At 40.2% G+C, this 18,722-nt stretch overlaps 1 protein-coding gene across 2 annotated transcripts in view; it reads right to left on the minus strand.

Annotated features, from left to right (window-relative positions):
- MYZAP (myocardial zonula adherens protein) overlaps positions 1-18,722 on the minus strand; it is a 103,668-nt gene that overhangs the window by 5,791 nt on the left and 79,155 nt on the right. For both annotated transcript variants that reach the window (XM_007458911.1, XM_007458912.1), the window contains one exon: positions 11,883-11,983. In XM_007458911.1, the coding sequence (XP_007458973.1) occupies positions 11,883-11,983 (101 nt within the window). The remainder of the gene's footprint in view (positions 1-11,882; positions 11,984-18,722) is intronic.

The raw sequence follows: 18,722 nt of genomic DNA on the forward strand, positions 1-18,722 counted from the left end.
AAAAAAAAAAAAAAAAAAAAAAAAAAAAAAAAAAAATCCCCTGGTCAATAATGTGTTAATTTCTCTTTCCGATCTTTTGTTGTTAGTGTATAGGAATGCAAGAGATTTCTGTGTATTAATTCTGTATCCTGCAACTTTACCAAATTCACTGATGATCTCTAGTAGTTTTCTGGTGGCATCTTAAGGATTTTCTATATATAGTATCATGTCATCTGCAAACAGTGACAGTTTTACTTCTTTTCCAATTTGGATTCCTTTCATTTCTTTTTCTTCTCTGACTGCCATGGCTAGGACTTCCAAAACCATACTGAATAAAAGTGGCAAGAGTGGACATCCTTGCTTTGTTCCTGATCTCAGAGGAAAGTTTGCACCATTAAGAATGATGTTAGCCCTGGGCTTGTCATATAGGGCCTTTATTATGTTGAGGTAGGTTCCCTCTGTGCCAAGTTTCTGGAAAGTTTTTATCGTAAATGGGTGTTGAATTTTGTCAAAAGCTTTTTCTGCATCTATTGAAATGATCATATGGTTTTTATTCTTCATTTTGTTAATGTGTATCACACTGATTGATTTGCAGATATTGAGGAATCACTGGGATAAATCACTGGGATAAACCTCACTTGATCATGGTGTATGATCCTTTTAATGTGTTGTTGGATTCGGCTTACTAGTATTTTTGTTGATTTTTGCATTTATGTTCATCAGTGATATTGGCCTATAATTTTCTTTTTTTGTCTGGTTTTGGTTTCAGGGTGATGGTGGCCTCATAGAATGAGCTTGGCAGTGTTCCTTCCTCTACAGTTTTTTGGAAGAGTTTCAGAAGGATAGGTGTTAGCTCTTCTCTAAATATTTGATAGAATTCACCTGTGAAGCCATAATTTCAGTACTTGTGACTGGTCTGTATTTTCTGTTTCTTCCTGGTTCAGTTTTGGAAGGTTGTATGTTTCTAAGAACTTGTCCATTTTTTCTAGGCTGTCCATTTTATTGGCATATAGCTGTTTGTAGTAGTCTCTTATGATCCTTTGTATGTCTCTTATGATCTCTTTGTATCCTTTCCATGGTGTCTGTTTTAACTTCTCCTTTTTCATTTCTAATTTTATTGATTTGAGCCCTCTCCCTTTTTTACTTGATGACTCTGGCTAAAGGTTTATCAATTTTGTTTATCTTTTCAAAGAACCAGCTTTTAGTTTCATTGATCTTTTCTATTGTTTTATTCATCTCTGTTTATTTCTGCTCTGATCTTTATGATTTCTTTCCTTCTACTAACTTTGGGTTTTCTTCTTTCTGTAGTTGCTTTAGGTGTAAGGTTAGGTTGTTTGAGATTTTTCTTATTTCCTAAGTTAAGAAGATTGTGTTGCTATAAACTTCCCTCTTAGAACTCCTTTTGCTGCATCCCATAGGTTTTGGATAGTTGTGTTTTCATTGTAATTTGTCTGTAGGTATTTTTGATTTCTTCGGTGATCCATTGGTTGTTTAGTAACATATTGTTTAGCCTTCATGTGTTTGTGTTTTTTACCTTTTTTCCCCTGTAATTCATTTCTAATCTCATAGCGTTGTGGTCAGAAAAGATGCTTGATATGATTTCAATTTTCTTAAATTTACTGAGGCTCGCTTTGTGGCCCAGCATGTGATCAGTCCCGGAGAATGTTCCATGTGCACTTAAAGTATATTCTGCTGCTTTTGGATGGATGTCCTATAAATATCAATTAAGTCTATCTAGTCTGTTGTGTCATTTAAAGCTTGTGTTTCCTTATTGATTTTCTGTCTGGATGATTTGTCCACTGATGAAAGTTGGGTGTTAAAGTCCCCTACTATTACTGTGGTACTGTCGATTTCTCCTTTTATGGCTGTATTTCCCTTATATATTGAGATTCTTGCCTTATATATTGAGGTGCTCCTGTGTTGGGTGCATCTATATTTACAATTATGTCTTCCTCTTGGATTGGTCCCTTGATCATTATGGCCTGCCCCTGGAGCTCCTGTAGGTGGTGTCCTGTTGCCTGGGAGTGCTGACAGGGAAAGAAGCTCTTATGGTGGTCCCACCCTCTCCCCATGTGTCCCCCAATAATGGCACTTTGCCTCTCTGGCAGGCCCAGGCTTCTTCTGAGTACACCGTCAGTTGCCACAGTCCAGCCTCTTCAGGCTGTTTCTACACAGCCAGCCCTGGTCCTCTCCCTGGGTCTGACCTGCAGAGCCTGAGCCATAGCACCCAGCCCCTGACCACACTGACAGACGAGTGTCTCAGGCTGGGGAGCACAGGGTGGCAGTGCCAACCTTCTGTGCAGGTTACTCTCTCTTTTGCCCCCCACAAACCAGTTACTGTGCTCTCCTCCTAGGCTCTGAAGCTCCCCCACCCCATCCAGGCTGGCCTCCCTGCTGTGAGGAACAGGTGTGGGACCCATTCCTTCTTCACAGCTGCCTCCCTGGACGCAGGCCCCATCCCAATGCCTTCTTTTTCTTTTTCCTTTTGTCCTACCTGGTTATGTGGTTTTTCTTGCCCTTTCAGAAGTCTGAGGCCTTCTTTCATTATTTAGTAGATGTTTGTGACTCATTCCACTTGTAGATGTATTTATAATGTTTTTGTGGGAGAAGGTGAGTTCCACATCCTACTCCTCCACCATCTTGATCCCCCTACCTGGAGCCAGCCATTATTTTTAGCAACTTTTAAAGGTTATACTAGGTATCCATGATTCAGAAAAAAAAAAAAAAAAAAAAAATTGCATTCAAGGAACTCACACAGTTAGGGGAAAGATATGTATTTAAATAGTTGCAAGGTGTTAGGTAATATATAAAGACATAAAAAGCTATACTGGATACTCTGCATTTGCCTGTTCAGATCCATCTCCCCTTCTCCACCCCACCCTATGCCCTGGGAAGCTTACCTGAAGGTCAGCATCAGTGGGCTCCCTCAGCCTTTACCTTCCAGTTGGTTTGGACCAATTGGGAGATCAAGGGATGAGAGAATGGAGGACAGGGAGGCCAGGACATCTGTTCCCTCTGATCAGTCTGCAGCTTGGTAGTTGGCTACATTCCTCTAGCAAAGGCCATGCTCCAGCTCACCCCTTCATCTCTTCTACCAGCTTTCTCTCCCCACCTCTTCAGGCCCAGGCTGGAAATAGCTCCAGAGCAAGCCAGTGTCCATTTTTTATTTCCCTAAAAGCTGCCCTCAAATTTTTACAGTCCCTTTATTTAAGTCTCTTCTGTTTCCCTTTCTGCCAGGACCCTGAGCAATACAAAAGTGAACATATTATGGGCAAAGTGATGGCAGAACAAGTTAGCTTCACTGGGAGGAAATTGGCCCAGGGAAGAAGGAAGCCTAGGCATTCCTCAGGTGGGTGAGGAGGAGATGGGAATTCCAGGCAGATGGACAGTACGGGCAAAGGCAAAGAAGGGTGAACACAGAGGCCATGGTGTGGAAAGGAGACACACTTGGCAGGACTGGAGCAAAGAGTTCATGATGAAGTGGCAGAAGATGAGGTCGGGGTGGGGAAGCAGGGCCCTGTGTGCCCTGCTAAGGGGTTCCGAAGGGGACAGCGAGCCACTGAAGGTTTTTAAGGCGGGGCAGGATATGCTCCTATTTTTATTCTAGCAAGATCCCTTGGCACCGCTGAGGGTTGGTTGATTGAGTGCAGAGGCGTTAGTCTGGAGGCAGGTTAACTAGGAGAGTTTTGCTATTTAGGAGGTGAGCGAGACCATGAGGACTCAAACTCTGAAAATAGCACTGTAGGTGAAGTAGCATGGAAAGGTTGAGATGATATTCGGGAGGCAGAACTAATGGGATTTGGTGACTAAGATGGAGAAAATAGCCCATTTCTTTTTCTCCCTAGACACATAACTACCTTTCCCAGCCTCCCTTACAGTTTGGTAGGCCACATGACTATAATGGGCAGAAATGATTTACATTACTTGCAGGTTTAGCCCATATCCATTCTGCAGTCACAGATATTTTCCTAAAAGGACAATCGGAGCATGTTACTGTTCTCTTTTCTTTTAAACAAATTTATTTTTTATTTTTGGCTGCGTTGGGTCTTCATTGCTACACGCAGGCCTTCTCTAGCTGTGGTGAGCGGGGGCTACTCTTTGTTGCAGTGCGCGGGCTTCTCATTGCGGTGGCTTCTCTTGTGGAGCATGGGCTCTAGGCGCGTGGGCTTCAGTAGTTGTGGTTCACGGGCTCTAGAGCACAGGCTCAGTAGTTGTGGTGCACAGGGTTAGCGGCTCCGTGGCATGTGGGATCTTCCCAGACCAGGGCTCGAACCCGTGTCCCCTGCATTGGCAGGCAGATTCTTAACCACTGTGCCACCACGGAAGTCCATATTACTGTTCTTAAAACTCTTCAAAGTCTCCCCCTTGCTTCCTGGATGGGGTCTAAACTCCTCTGCAGGGTGTAAAGGCCTCTACCTTCTACTGTTATATCTCCTGCCTGGCCTTGCTAAGAAACACAGCTCTCATTTACACACTGCTTCACAGCTCTGCCATCCTCAGCTGTCCCCTCTGCCTTGAACGCTTCCCTCATCAAGTCTATCTGACGAATTCCTGCCTATATTCCAAGATTCAAACGAAACATCGCCTCCTCTGTGACAGTCTCCCCAATTCCCTGCAGCAGTGAGTGATGGAAACTATCATTCCTTTCTCTGTGTGCTCTGTTTCCTTGAGCAGCACTGCTCAATTTTCTGCTTACACAAGGTTCACTTTTGCTAAACTTTCCCACCAGTAATATCTCCCATTACCCTGCAGTGATTTTCAGCTGTGGTTGGGAGACAACTTATTAATAGGGTGTATTAGAAGCTTGGGGGGAATGTTAAACTTCATGTGTCTCTCCCCAAGAGATTCAGTATTTCTTGCATGCTTTCCTCCCCTTGAAAATGACTGTCACCAGAGGCTTGTGACACACTACTGGAAGCATCTCATTGCACCCACTGGTCTATATACATCCTCTGCTAGTTATAATTTCATCAAGCATGAAAACCATATCTTGCTTATCTTCATGACCTCAGCAGCTCACTCAGGCCAGGCACAGAACTATCACTACACAGATGGATGACATAGGGAACCAGAGGACTAATTTCAAGGAGTGAGTGGTCAGAGTGTCACCTTCACCTGGCACAGAGAGGAATCCACAAGATCTGGCAATTCAGGGGTCTTCAGTGACCTGACCAGGTAATTTAGTGGAGTGCCAGGGGCAGGAGCCAGATGGCAATTTGTGCCAACTCCTGTGAAAATTCCACAGAACAGAAATAGTCGCTGGTGACAATATCCTAAAAGCCCATAAAATTCAGAAACATTTATAAAGATGAACCCTCTGGTTTCAAAAACAGGCTCTCATAGCCTCCCTTTCAAAAAGAAGTGAGGTATTTTATTTAGTTGCTCACTACGAAACAACAGGTTTTCAAGAACACAAAAATAATTTCAACCCCAGAATGAAAATTCAGCCATTTTCTTTTCTTTTCAGCCATTTTCTAGCCACATTAAGGCTATTGTTAACCTTTTATTAATCCATAAAGGGGCAGTTCCCTTGGGGGAAACAATAGCAGAGGCAGCAAATAAAGCTTTGACAAAAAGCTACTTTGTGTTTTGGGTTTTACAACAGAAATATGAAAACGTAGGCATTTAAAAGCACTTACTATGCACCGGGCACTTACGACAACAAGGAATATTTTTCATTAAATTGTACCTATTAAGATAATTTATGAGTTCGCTGGAAACTGAGTTTCACTAAGGGGCAAGAGAAAGAAGTCTCTTTTTTTTTGGTGTTCAATATTTTGTTTTCCACTTTTCTCTTTAAATGAAGGCTAGCTGACCTAAAATTGTTCTCAATGGCTTTAATATATATCGAGCTTTTCAAATCAAACTCGAGTTTCTCTTTTAAATAGGTGTTTGTTTCTCTTTTAAATAGGTGTTTAAAAGCCCCTGAAATCATGGTTGAGTGCCTTCGCACCTCTTCCCTCTCTCCTTGCTTTCCAGAAATCTATGCAACACAAAGATGAGATGAAGGAGGGGGAGAATTTGAGAAGAAACTGGAGGCAGGGATGGGACTGAGTAGCTTAGAACACTGGTCTCCAGGAGGCTGGTGCAGTGGGAGTGGAGAGGTATGAAGCAAGTCACGAAGGAAAAAGCCAGCCCCGTACGAGTGAGTGATTCCAGGACAAAGCAATTCATGGCTCAAAGGTGACTGCAGAATACTGAGCTTAGGCAACAGGAGCAGTGGCGGCGGCATCAACAGAAATATGCAAACGTGGTCACTACACTGGGCAATTTATGCCTGTATCTTAATCATCTCAGCAAGTTTCAGGAGGAATTACTGTCAAAATCTATCTTCCCATTCTTGCTAAGGAAATAGATTCAGAGGGGTTAGAGATTTGTCCAAAGCTAGAGATATAGCAAGAGGCAGATCCAGGACCCAGACCCAGGTCTAATTTCCAAGCCACCGCTCTTAACCACAACTAGAGGATCTGACTTTGATGGGAAAAAACGATGTATTAAGCTATGGATACGGTGGGTATGAAGATCAAGTGGGGCCCAGCAGGCGGCCGGGAATGAGGACTTGACTTGTATGCAAGAGAGAGGTCTGAACTACCTGACAGCGCAGCCACAGGGAAGAAAGCGGTAACTCCATGAGACTGGATGCCATCTTTGGAGGAACGAGTGTTGCCAAGTTAGAACCCTTAGGAGCACCCATGGTGGGGATCTGGGAGCAAAAAGAGGAGCCATCCAAGAAGATGGAGGACAGGCCAGAGAAGTAGGGAAGGAACCAGGAGAGGAGAGCCCCACAGGAAGCCGATATTCTTCTGCTTAGGAAGAACCACCAGATGCCACAGAGAGATGGCTCCATTCAACAAATATTGATTGAGGGCCTGCCTGGTGTAAGGCCCTGCTCTTAAGTCAGTCCCAGGAAGACTGCAGTTAGTGACATAGATGTAAATCCCTGCCCTCATGGAGCTTACATTCTAGTGAGGAGAGAGAGAAGAAGCACTAAGAAGCAAAACGTAAGCAAGAATTGCCTATTTACAGTCCTTTCTCACTTGGTGTGGGCCTTTCATTAATTCTGCCAGTGAATGTTTACTGAGCATCAGGAAAATGCTAGAGTAGGGGATGGGAACCTAGGGTTCTTGTCCACAGGAGTGCACAGTGCTGGCAGGGACAGGGTAAGTGGTTAGGGGAGGGGACAGGGTAATACAAGGGGCTTAATGGCTCTATAAGAAAAGGCTGATTTCAGATTTTTTCAGGAGCACATAAAAATAGAGCAGCTCTAATTGTAAGTCAAATGCTATTAGCAGTAGCATAGCATGTAAGACTTGCAGGTATATGGAGAAATGGGTCGTAGGTGCCATACTGCTTTACAGCAGTACTGGGCTTTGTGCCCAGTGCCTGGAACACACTGGGATGCCTCTGATGTCACAGCTGACGGAGACCTCATCAATCACTGGGGCTTCCAGAGTTTTACACAGTGTCCAGAGGGTTCCAAACCACTAATAGTTTAATTGAAGAGCTCGATACATACTGAAGCACTATCCACTTTGATGAAGCTATCAATCCATTTAATGAAATCACTTAACAGCCACCAAAATAAATAAGTTAATGTTGTAGCACACTCAAATTTACTTATATTTGATACAGTGTCTGGAACAGGATAGAAAGCCTAGAAATAAACCCACACATCTATGGTCAACTAACCTATGAAAAGGAAGCAAGAATATATAGTGGAGAAAAAGACACTCTCTTCAGTAAGTGGTGCTGGGAAAACTGGACAGCTACATGTAAAAGAATGAAATTAGAACATTTCTGTAACACCATACACAAAAATAAACCCAAAATGGATCAAAGACCTAAATGTAAGGCCAGACACTATTAAAACTCTTAGAGGAAAACACAGGCAGAACACTCTGTGACAGAAATCATAAATCACAGCACTATCTTTTTGGATCTACCTCCTAGAGTAATGAAAATTTTAAAAAATAAACAAATGAGACCAAATTAAACTTAAAAGCTTCTGCACAGCAAAGGAAACCATGAACAAAATGAAAAGACAACCCACAGAATGGGAGGAAATATTTGCAAACAAAGCAACCGACAAGGGATTAATCTCCAAAATATACAAACGGCTCATGCAACTCTGTCAAAAAAAAACCCAATCAAAAAACGAGAAGACCTAAATAGACATTTCTCCAAAGAAGACATACAGACGGCCAAAAAGCACATGAAAAGATCACTCATGTGATCACTAATTGTCAGAGAAATGCAAATCAAAACTACAGTGACATTTCACACCAGTCAGAATGGCCATCATCAAAGTGTACGAACAATAAATGCTGAAGAGAGTGTGGAGGAAAGGAAATCCTCCTACATTGTGTTGGTGGGAATGTAAATTGGTACAACCACTATGGAAAACAGTATGGACATTCCTTAAAAAACTAAAAATAGGACTACCATATGACCCAGCAATCCCACTCCTGGGCATATATCTGGAGAAAACCATAATTCAAAAAGATACGTGCACCCCAGTGTTCATTGCAGCACTATTTACAATAGCCAGGACATGGAAGCAACCTAAATGTTCATCAACAGAGGAATGCATAAAGAAGGTGTGGTACATATATACAATGGAATATGACTCAGCCATAAAAAAGAATGAACCTATGCCATCTGCAGCAACATGGATGGACCTAGAGATTTTCATACTAAGTGAAGTCAGAGAAAGACAAATATTTGATATCACTCATGTGGAATCTAATTTTTAAAAATGATACAGATGAACTTATTTACAAAACAGAAACAGACTTACAGATATTGAAAACTTATGGTTACCAAAAGGAAAATGTGGGCAGAAGGGATAAATCAGGAGCTTGGGATTAACATACACACATTTCTATATGTAAGACAGATAACCAACAAGGACCTACTGTATAGCACAGGGTACTCTACTCAATATTATGTGATAACCTGTATGAGAAGAGAATCTGAAAAAGAATGACTATATGTGTATATATTATAACTGAATTACCTTACTGTACACCTGAAATCAACACAACATTGTAAATCAACTATACTCCAATAAAATTAAAAAAAATACTTGATCCAGTGTCTTACATGTAAAATCAGAGTTTTGATTTGGATAATAGGGATACTAGCTATTATTTATTAATTTCCTAACTTTGGTCCAGTTACCATGCTAAATGCTTTATATACATGTTTTCATTTAATCCTCTTCACAACCCTATTAGATTTGATATTGTCATCTTCATTCCCATTTTAAGGATGAAATCACAGAGGTTTGAGAGAGACTGAGTAACTTGCCCAGCAGCTGACTGGGCAGGGAGCCCACAGCCTGAGCCTTCCCAACTGGACTGCACTGCCAAGTTCTCTGCAGAACAGGGGAGTAAGAACAAAACTCATCTGCATAACTGAGGCTTAATTCATTACTTTTCTGGAGCCTGTTTTTAAAATATTCTGGAAAACACGGTGGAATCTTTTTATCAGTTAGATGCAAGTCTGAAGTCCAAGTGAGAACCAGGAATTGTATTAGAACAGACCTGACACAATTGAGCAGCTCTCTATTGAGTATTTTAAAACTACAGATGTACCATACCAGGACTCCAAAGGTATGGTTCAAATCCTGGCTGTGTGGCTTCTAGTGAATCCCTTTCTCTCTCTCGGCCTCGATTTTGGTGTCTATAAAACAGGGAGATTAAACTAGATCAGGGGGTTCTAATTTGATTTTGACCACAGAGCTCTTTTATTCAAGCAAAATCTTACTTGGAATCTAACATATAAAACACACTAAAAGCTGAGTTTGTCAGGTTGTTTTTTTTTGAGGGGGGACGGTCCCCACAGGCCAGCTCCTTGCTCACCTCCTCAGCCCTGGAGGCCCCTCCCGGAGCCCTAGCACAGAGCACGCAGTTCCAAAAAGCACAGGTGGAAAACCACTGCCCTGAATCACCTCTCAAGACGCTGTGCTCCTCGCCACCCAGACGTGCACAGCGTCTGTCACATAGTAGGCACTTCATAAATATTTGTGAGGAAACGAAAGAAATATTACTTTGCCTTTTTGGAAATGTGGATACGTAGTTTTCATTTCCTCTGCTGATTGACCCAGGTAGTTCAAGTGCTAAGATGGATCCTGGGGGAAACCAAATGTTACATTTATGGAAAAGCTGCTTTTAGATATTTAAAGTGGCTTCCAGGTTCTGCGTGGCCATAAGTTAAGGGTCTGTCAGCACTTCCATTATGAAAACCACTTTGTGGTTTCATAACTTAGCCGTAAAAGTTTGCTTCAGGCTATCCCTCGGCATACAAATTGAAAACCTTGCTTTAAGCCAAAATGTGGGAATTAGAAAACAAACAATTTATTGGTTTCAGACGTAGTTTTGTACCCGTCTTAACCAAATAAGATTTATTATGTGGGCAATTAGACGGAACTAAACCACTTGGTTCTTGAAGAATAAAAAAGGAGGAAAATAGCCAAACTATTTATATTTTAAAAGTTGTGCCTGGACATGATCAGTCATTCTTTTGGGTCCTATTTTTATCAGTTACTTTGTCCCCTGCATGATGAGACCTGGAGTCTCTTTACACGTTCTTTTTCCTTCTTTTTTTAAATAAACATTTTCTGTTAATGACATCAGAATGATAAAATAGCCTTGTTTCTACCAAAAAGCAAGCAACATAAATGAGAATAATGTCAAAAAAAAAAAAGCTTAATCCTGCTTTTGGTAGATACTTTGAGAATGGCAAGGGCTCATTTTAATGAACAAAAAAGACATCAGTAATGAGTAAAATAGGGAAGGAGATTAGACATTGTTCCTCAATGTTAGAGCTGGTTAGAGCTGAGAAGTCACCTAGTCAACTGACTTAACAGATTGGGAAACAGAGGCCTCAGCAAAGACAGACCAGCCTGAACACATCCTGTGACTACTAACCTCAAGGATGAGAACCAGGTCTTCTACAGCCCAGTCTGGCGATCAGCTCATCCCTGTTTCCCACCCATGTAACCATTCAAGGCCCGGCGCCTACATTTTTCTGACCTACTAATGTCTAACATCACACACACACACAAATGCCCCTAGTTACATAAAAATACACCTTCCCACGCACAGTGTATGAGGCACTTTGTGACTTTGGTTACCTCAGTCACAAGCTATGTACCAGCAGTGTCCTTGTTACAAACTTGTTTTCTGTCCTCTTTGGGCCAAGCACAGTTTTGAGCACCTAGAGACAGTGGGTTGGTTACTGGGTCTCGCTGATCTGACTATGGAGAGACCCAGGTACTGGGCTTGTAAGCAGCTTAATAACACATGGCTCAGTCCTCTAGCTCAGAAATGCAACTGAACAAACCAGGTTATAGTTACTGTTTATCTGCTCATGACTGAAGCGGATCATGTATTTCTGAATCTGGTCCAATGCTCGACAACACTCAGTACTGGGGAGCAGACAGATTTTGTTCAAGGTTTAGCGTCTCCCTCCTCTGTTACTAAAGCGCACCATTGAAAATGTCTGCCCGCATGTCTGACTTCTCTTGCAGACTGCACTCTGGGGCAGGAACCCAATCTCATTCCTCTCTCTATCATCACTGTCTGGCACAGGGAAGGTACTCAACAGATATCTGTTGAATGAACAAATGAATGAATAAATGAAGGACCAGATGCATGCATTCACTGATAAGGCCCATCTCTCTCTGAAGTGGCTTCCCCAGGTCTCTCCTTCTCCACCCCTTGTGCCCTGCACCATCTCCCCACTCTGCAGAAGCCAGTCAGACCCCTCAGCAGCCACGACTTCTCTTTGCAGAAGTACTTTTGAGAGAAAGAATGCAATTCTGGGGATAACAGCCCAGGAAAGTATTTTCTTAAGTCAAAGGGGACTTTGAGTTGGAAAACCAGGAAATTCTTAAATACCTGGGTAGAAGATCACAGCCCACTCCAACCTCTCTGGTTTCCACTTCAGTCTTGGGCTGGGTTTCTATTAAATAGTCCAACCTGCTTTGTAGTTCATTATTCTAGAGATGAGGAAAAAAGTACTTTGAGTAAAGCAATTACGTTCCCCCACAAATACGTATGATACAATTTATATGTATTATCTGGATTTCCCCCTGGACACAGACATCTATCATAATGTATTTATTAAGCGCCTCTTACACAGTAGGAATTGAAGAACTACATTGATTGAATCCTTACAGATAGAGTGCATAGACATACATATGTATCCAATTTTACCTAAATGGAAACAAACAAAATATCCTACTCTATACCATTATTTGCTGCTTTTCCCCACTCAACAATTTGTTGTGACTCTTTCCATGTTTATTAGTTTTCTTTTTATGCCAACAAATTATTCTAATGGGTTCATAGCATTCCATTGTATGGATCTACATTATTTATTTAACCAGCCTCTTATTGATGGCATTTAGATATTTATCACTTTTTCTGCAATTATAAATAAGGTACAGCTCATGTTTTAATACTCCCTCATTAAACTATAAAATGAGTAAGTCTATTAATTTACTGGGAAATACCTCTGTAACTTAATAATTAGTATTTCATACGTGTGGAAAATTCAGAATCTCAAACATATAAAGTAGAACAAGTTCCTTGGGATTAAAATTAGCATATTCTAAATAGTTTCTTTCAGGCAAACATTACATAGGTTCATGATTAGATGCTCAGGAATTGGAAATTTACCCCGTGGGGAAATGAAGGACAAGGGAGCAAGAGTGTTGAGGGTTTTGAAATGAAAATAGATGAAGTGTTGGACTTCCCTCGTGGCACAGTGGTTAAGAAACTGCCTGCCAATGCAGGCGACACGGGTTCGAGCCCTGGTTCGGGAAGGTCCCACATGCCACGGAGCAACTAAGCCCATGCACCACAACTAGTGAGCCTGTGCTCTACAGCCTGCATGCCACAACTGCTGAAGCCCACGCACCTAGAGCCCGTGCTCCACAACAAGAGAAGCCACTGCAATGAGAAGCCCGCACACCACAACAGAGTAGCCCCCACTCGCCGCAACTAGAGAAAAGTCCGCATGCAGCAACAAAGACCCAATGCAACCAAAAATAAGTTAATTAGTTAAATTTTAAAAAAATAGATGAAGTGCTGGTGCTTAAAATCCAAAGGCCAAAAAGACACATTTTTTAAAATTCAGAGATTTTTGGATTTTTTTTAAAGTTATTCTATATATTTTCTGTAATACTAGACTAAATTTTCATGAGGCAGTGACCGTAACGATCTTTCTGGCTGTATTACCAGAGCATGCTTGGTATGTAGGAGACGCAAGATAAATATTTATTGAATAAATGTATATATGCTTTTAAAATGAGCATTTTATTTGCATAACTAGAAACAAATTAAGCATTTTTTTTTTTTAAGTTGGAGCTGAAGCTAAGGCACTGTATTCTAAGACACTAGACAACACATGAAAGTTGAAAAGTTCTTTGGAAACAGAAGCTCATTTGTTTTGAAAGAGCTCCTGCTCTGAATGTCTGATACCAAGGTGCAAAGCAGCAGCTCTGGTACAAACTCATGTTCTGCAGGATGTAAAGGTCTAGGAATCCCTTCCGATAAATGGGAAACAGTATAAAGGAAGAGAATGCATTCCAGGTTCCCTAGCAGCTGACAAGCCATGACAGATCTATGGGCTCTGCATCTGTCACCTGGTGCTCAGTATGGGAGAATGGTGCTGGCTAACTGCCAGGGGTTCATCACCATTTACACACACACACACAGACACACACACACAGCTTCACGGAAAATATCTGAACTCTTCCATTCATATGGAAAGAGAAAAGCAGAAGAGGCCTGCCCATTAACAAGCTTCAGCAGTCCTACTGTTTTAACCTTTCTTAATGTAGACTTTAATCATGAGGATTTCTTAAAATGCTGGGCTGAGTTCCTATAGTTAGGGGGCATAAAAGACAAGGTTAGCAAGCGTGCCCCAACTGGTATACAGTGAATAGTGGACTGGTAGCCCCAATTCCTTTGTTCTATTCCAGAGGAACTCTATGTGTACGCATCAGCTATCCACTGAAGCACTGATACAAAAACTTATACTCTTAAAAATGTAATACTATCAGTTAAAAAAAAAAAAAAAAACCCTGAGTATGTATCAGGTAGTATGTAAAATCAGGTAGGGGGAGGATGTTGGCAGTTAAAGAAATAGGTCATGATTTGCAACCTTTGAGGAGCTCAGTCTTTTGCAGGTAGAGACACCTAAGCAGAAAATCACAGAACAAAGTCACAAGTCCCATGCCAGAGGGACCTAGAGAATATTATGGGGTGATTCAGAGGGGATGCCTAACTCAAAATGGGGAAGAAGACTGAATTGTCTGTGAAGATTTCCTGGAATTATGCAAGGGGAAGAGAGTAAGGGAAACAAAAGGGATAAGTAATCCAGAATTATGGAAACATACCAGATTGAGAACAGGCATCTGACGGCAGTATACAGGAGGGCAGGAGTTGGTTATAAAGGACTATGTATGCCATTACCAAGACTCTACACCCAATCCTATAAGACCAAGGTTAAGATTTTATTTCAAACACTTGGGCTCTGAGTGGAAATTATATTGGAAGGAAATAAAACTATAGGCAAGGAAGATCAATCAAGGAGGTCATTGCAATTTTCCAGGTAGAGTGAGAGCTGCACTTCTAGTATATAGGAGTAAGCACTTAATGAATAGATCCTCCTTCAAAGAACAGCTATCAACCTTGGACAAAAGATAACTGCTGAGGTCTTTAAAGACTCAACAAGGATGGGCAAGTTTTAGAGGGGAGGTAAAGCTTGGAGCAGATGACAAGCACTGAATGGGTTCTCTGTGATTCATTTGTTTTTGTTTGCAGCTTTGCCCAAGGGCAGTACAGTCATGGTGCTGGCAGCACAGACACAGTAAAAATTCAATAGAAAAATCATCTTTCTGGTAGAAGAAAACCAGTAGGAGTCTATGGGATAGAAGAATAACCAGGGTTACCAAGAGTAAGGGGGAAGCCAAAAAGGAAGGGTCAGAGAAGACTGAAATTCTGAATTCTGTATATAAACTCAGTTTGAGTCTCTGGCAGACCCCTTAACCACGTATGTGTGGGGCAAAGTAAAAGAAGTATGCAGCCAAGGCTTAAAGAACTGAACTGAGATCTAAGCCATCACCCACTACATTATGGCAGGGTGCAACTGAGTCTAACCAGATTCTTTACCTTTTAAAACAATTACAAGCCTATTTTCCTTTACATCACTAATGAAGGAGTAAAAAAAAAAAAAAAAAAAACCAGAAAGAAATAGAAAATATAAATAGAAAACAAATGGTATTTAGAAAAATACAATGCCTGAAATTTAAAAATCACTAGATTGACTTAAGAATGGATATGACAAAGGAAGGAGTCAGTAGTAAACTTGAGGACACAGAGACACATTAATAGAAATCAATCAAAATAAGATAAAGAAAATGTTGAAAATAATAAATGGAACTTCATGGAACTGTGGGACAATTTCTAAAAGCCTAACATAGAGATGCTGGAATCACAGAAGGATAGAAGGGAGAAACTTGAGAAAAAAATATTCAAAGAAATAATGGCTAGGAAAAAAGAAAGAAAGAAAACCACTTACATCTCCAGATACTTTATTTTGGGGGGCGGGGCGGGTGGGAGAAAAGAAATAATGGCTGAAATTTTCCCATATTTGGTGAAAGACATAAGTATACAAATTCAATAATCTCAGCAAACCCAGACAGAATAAATTCAAAGAGAAGCATACCTTGGCAAATCAGAGTCAAACTACTGAAAAACACAAAGAAAAACCTTGAAAGCCATCCTGTTACATATAGGGGAATGATCATTTGAATTACCAAAAGTTGCTCATCAAAAACTACGAAAGCCAGAAGGGAGTGAGTACTAAAAGAAACTGTCAACCTAGAACTCTATATATTTCAGTAATGAAGGTGAACTAGAGGCCTTACTTTCAAATAAGAAAAACTAAGTGAATTTGTCCCCAGCTGGCCTGCTCTATACAAAATGCTAAATAAAAGTTCTTCGGGCTGAAGAGAGATGATACTAGAAAGAAACTCAGATTTTCAGAAACGAGTAAAGAACATCAGAAATAAATACTATATGAGTAAACATAAAAGAAGATTATTTTCTCTTAATTTCTCTAAAATACCTATGACTGTTAAAAACTATAACAATGTACTGTGGGTTTATAGTATATATATATATACTCTCATATAATGCATGAGATAACTCTCATATACTCTCATATAATGCATGAGATAACTCTAAGAGCAGGGGAAGGGGTAGATGGACCTTATCATTGCAAGACTTCTACATTTTTCATGAAGTGGTACAATATTACCTATAAGTGGACTGTGAACACATAATGAAGTATATTGTACTACCTAGAGCAACCACTAAAATATTAAAGACACAGAAAATGCCAATAGATAAATTAAAATGGAATTCTAAAAAATACTGGAATAATCCAAAAGAATGCAACAGAGGGGAACAAGACAAACAAAACAAACCAGAGGGACTAAATAGAAAACAAATAATAGGGACTTCCCTTGTGGCACAGTGGTTAAGAATCCACCTGCCAATGCAGGGGACACCAGGGTTCGAGCCCTGGTCCAGGAAGATCCCACACGCTGCAGAGCAACTAAGCCCGTGCACCACAACTACTGAGCCTGCGCGCCACAACTACTGAAGCTCGTGCACCTAGAGCCCTGCTCTGCAACAAGAGAAGCCATGGCACAGAAACAAAGACCCAACGCAGCCAAAAATAAAATAATAAAATGAAATAAAATAAAAGGTAATCAAATGATAATAAAATGGCAGACCTAAATAAACTGAGCCATATCAATAATAATTGTCAATGGACAGTATACTTCAATATAAGACAGAATATCAGAATATAAAAAAAAAAGCAAGACCTAACTATATATTGTCGATAGGAGATGTACTGAAATATTTACCTTAAATAGAGAGACACAGATCAGTTAAAAATAAGTGGATGGAAAAAGATATACCATACAAACAGTAAACATAAGAGGGCAGAAAGGGTAATATTAATACCAGATGAAATAGACTTCAAGACAAAGAGTATGAACAAAGGTAGTGACCACCATTTCATAATAATGAGATCAATTCATCTCCAAAACACAACAATCAAAAATTATGTACCTAATAACAAAGCTTCAGAATAGATGAAGTAAAAAAAATAACAAAATTAAAGAAAGAGACAGTCTAAAGCCATAGCAAGGGATTTTAACACCCCTCTCTCAGCAATAGAACAATTATACAAAAACCAGTAAAATCATAAATAATTTAAACAATATTATCAACGACCTAAATCTTATTGGTATTTATAGAACACACAAAAAGAGCAGAAGACTTTTTTTCTTTTTTCTTTTTTTTACAATATTCAACCAAGAGAAACTATATGCTGAGCCATAAAACAATTCTCAATAAATTTAACAGAATGAAAACCATACAAAGTATGTTCTAGGACCATGACAGATTAGAAATCAAAAACAATAAGATACCTAAGAACACCTCAAATATTTGGAAGTTAAACAACACACTCCTAAATAATGCGTAAGTCAAAGAAGAATCTCAAAGGAAATTAGAAAACATTTTGATATGCTGAATACAGCATATCAAAACTTGAATGTTGCAGCTGAAGCAGAGCTCAGAGGGACAGTTAGAGCTTTAAAGGCTTATATTTAAAAAGAAAGGACTAAAATCAATGACCTAAGGTCTACCTCAAGAAGCTAGAAAAAGAAGAGCAAAGTAATACCAAAATAATTAGAAGGCAGGGAATATAAATATCAGAGCAAAACTCAATAAAACAGAAAAGAGATAATAGAGAATATCAACAAAGCCAAAAGGTATTTTTTTTAAAAAACAGCAAATTGATAACACTCTAGCTAGACTGCTCAAAGAAGGGGGAAAGGGGACAAATGATCAATATCAGAAATTTAGGAGACATTAAAAGGAAACAGTTGGATAGCTATGGTGAAAAAACGAATATCAATCCTTACTTCACACAAAACACAAAAATTAACTCCAAATGGATCTTAGATCTAAATTGAAAAGCAAAAATTATACAATTTTTAGAGGAAATCATAGGGAAAAGTCTCTGTGACCAAAGATTTCTTAGGACACAAAAAGCAGAAACCATACAGAAAAAAACTGATAAATTGAACTTTATCAAAAATAAAAAACAAAAACAAAAATTTCTCCAAAAGATATCATTAAGAAAATGAAAAAGCAGGTCATGAAATGGGAGAAAATATTCACAGTACATATATCTGACAAAGAACTAGTATCCAGAAGACATAAAGAACTCTTAGCAACTCAGTAAATAAGTAAAAACTCAGTAAAATAATGGGCCAAAGATTTGAACAGACACTTCAAAAAAGAATATATACAAATGGCCAGTAAGCATTTAAAACACGCTCAGCATGGCTAGTGACCATGGAAATGCAAATAAAAACCACAATGAGATACCACCACATGCCCTATAGAATGGCTACATTAAAAACACTGACAGCGGGCTTTCCTGGTGGCTCAGTGGTTCAGAGTCCACCTGCCAATGCAGGGGACACGGGTTCGTGCCCCGGTCCGGGAAGATCCCACATGCCGTGGAGCAGCTGGGCCCATGAGCCATGGCCGCTGAGCCTGCACTCGAGCCTATGCTCCGCAGCGGGAGAGGCCACAACAATGAGAGGCCCGCGTACCGCAAAAAAAAAAAAAAAACTGACA

Source organism: Lipotes vexillifer, unplaced genomic scaffold, assembly GCF_000442215.2.
Source record: "Lipotes vexillifer unplaced genomic scaffold, Lipotes_vexillifer_v1.1 scaffold102, whole genome shotgun sequence".
In the NCBI taxonomy this organism is placed as follows: domain Eukaryota; kingdom Metazoa; phylum Chordata; class Mammalia; order Artiodactyla; family Lipotidae; genus Lipotes; species Lipotes vexillifer.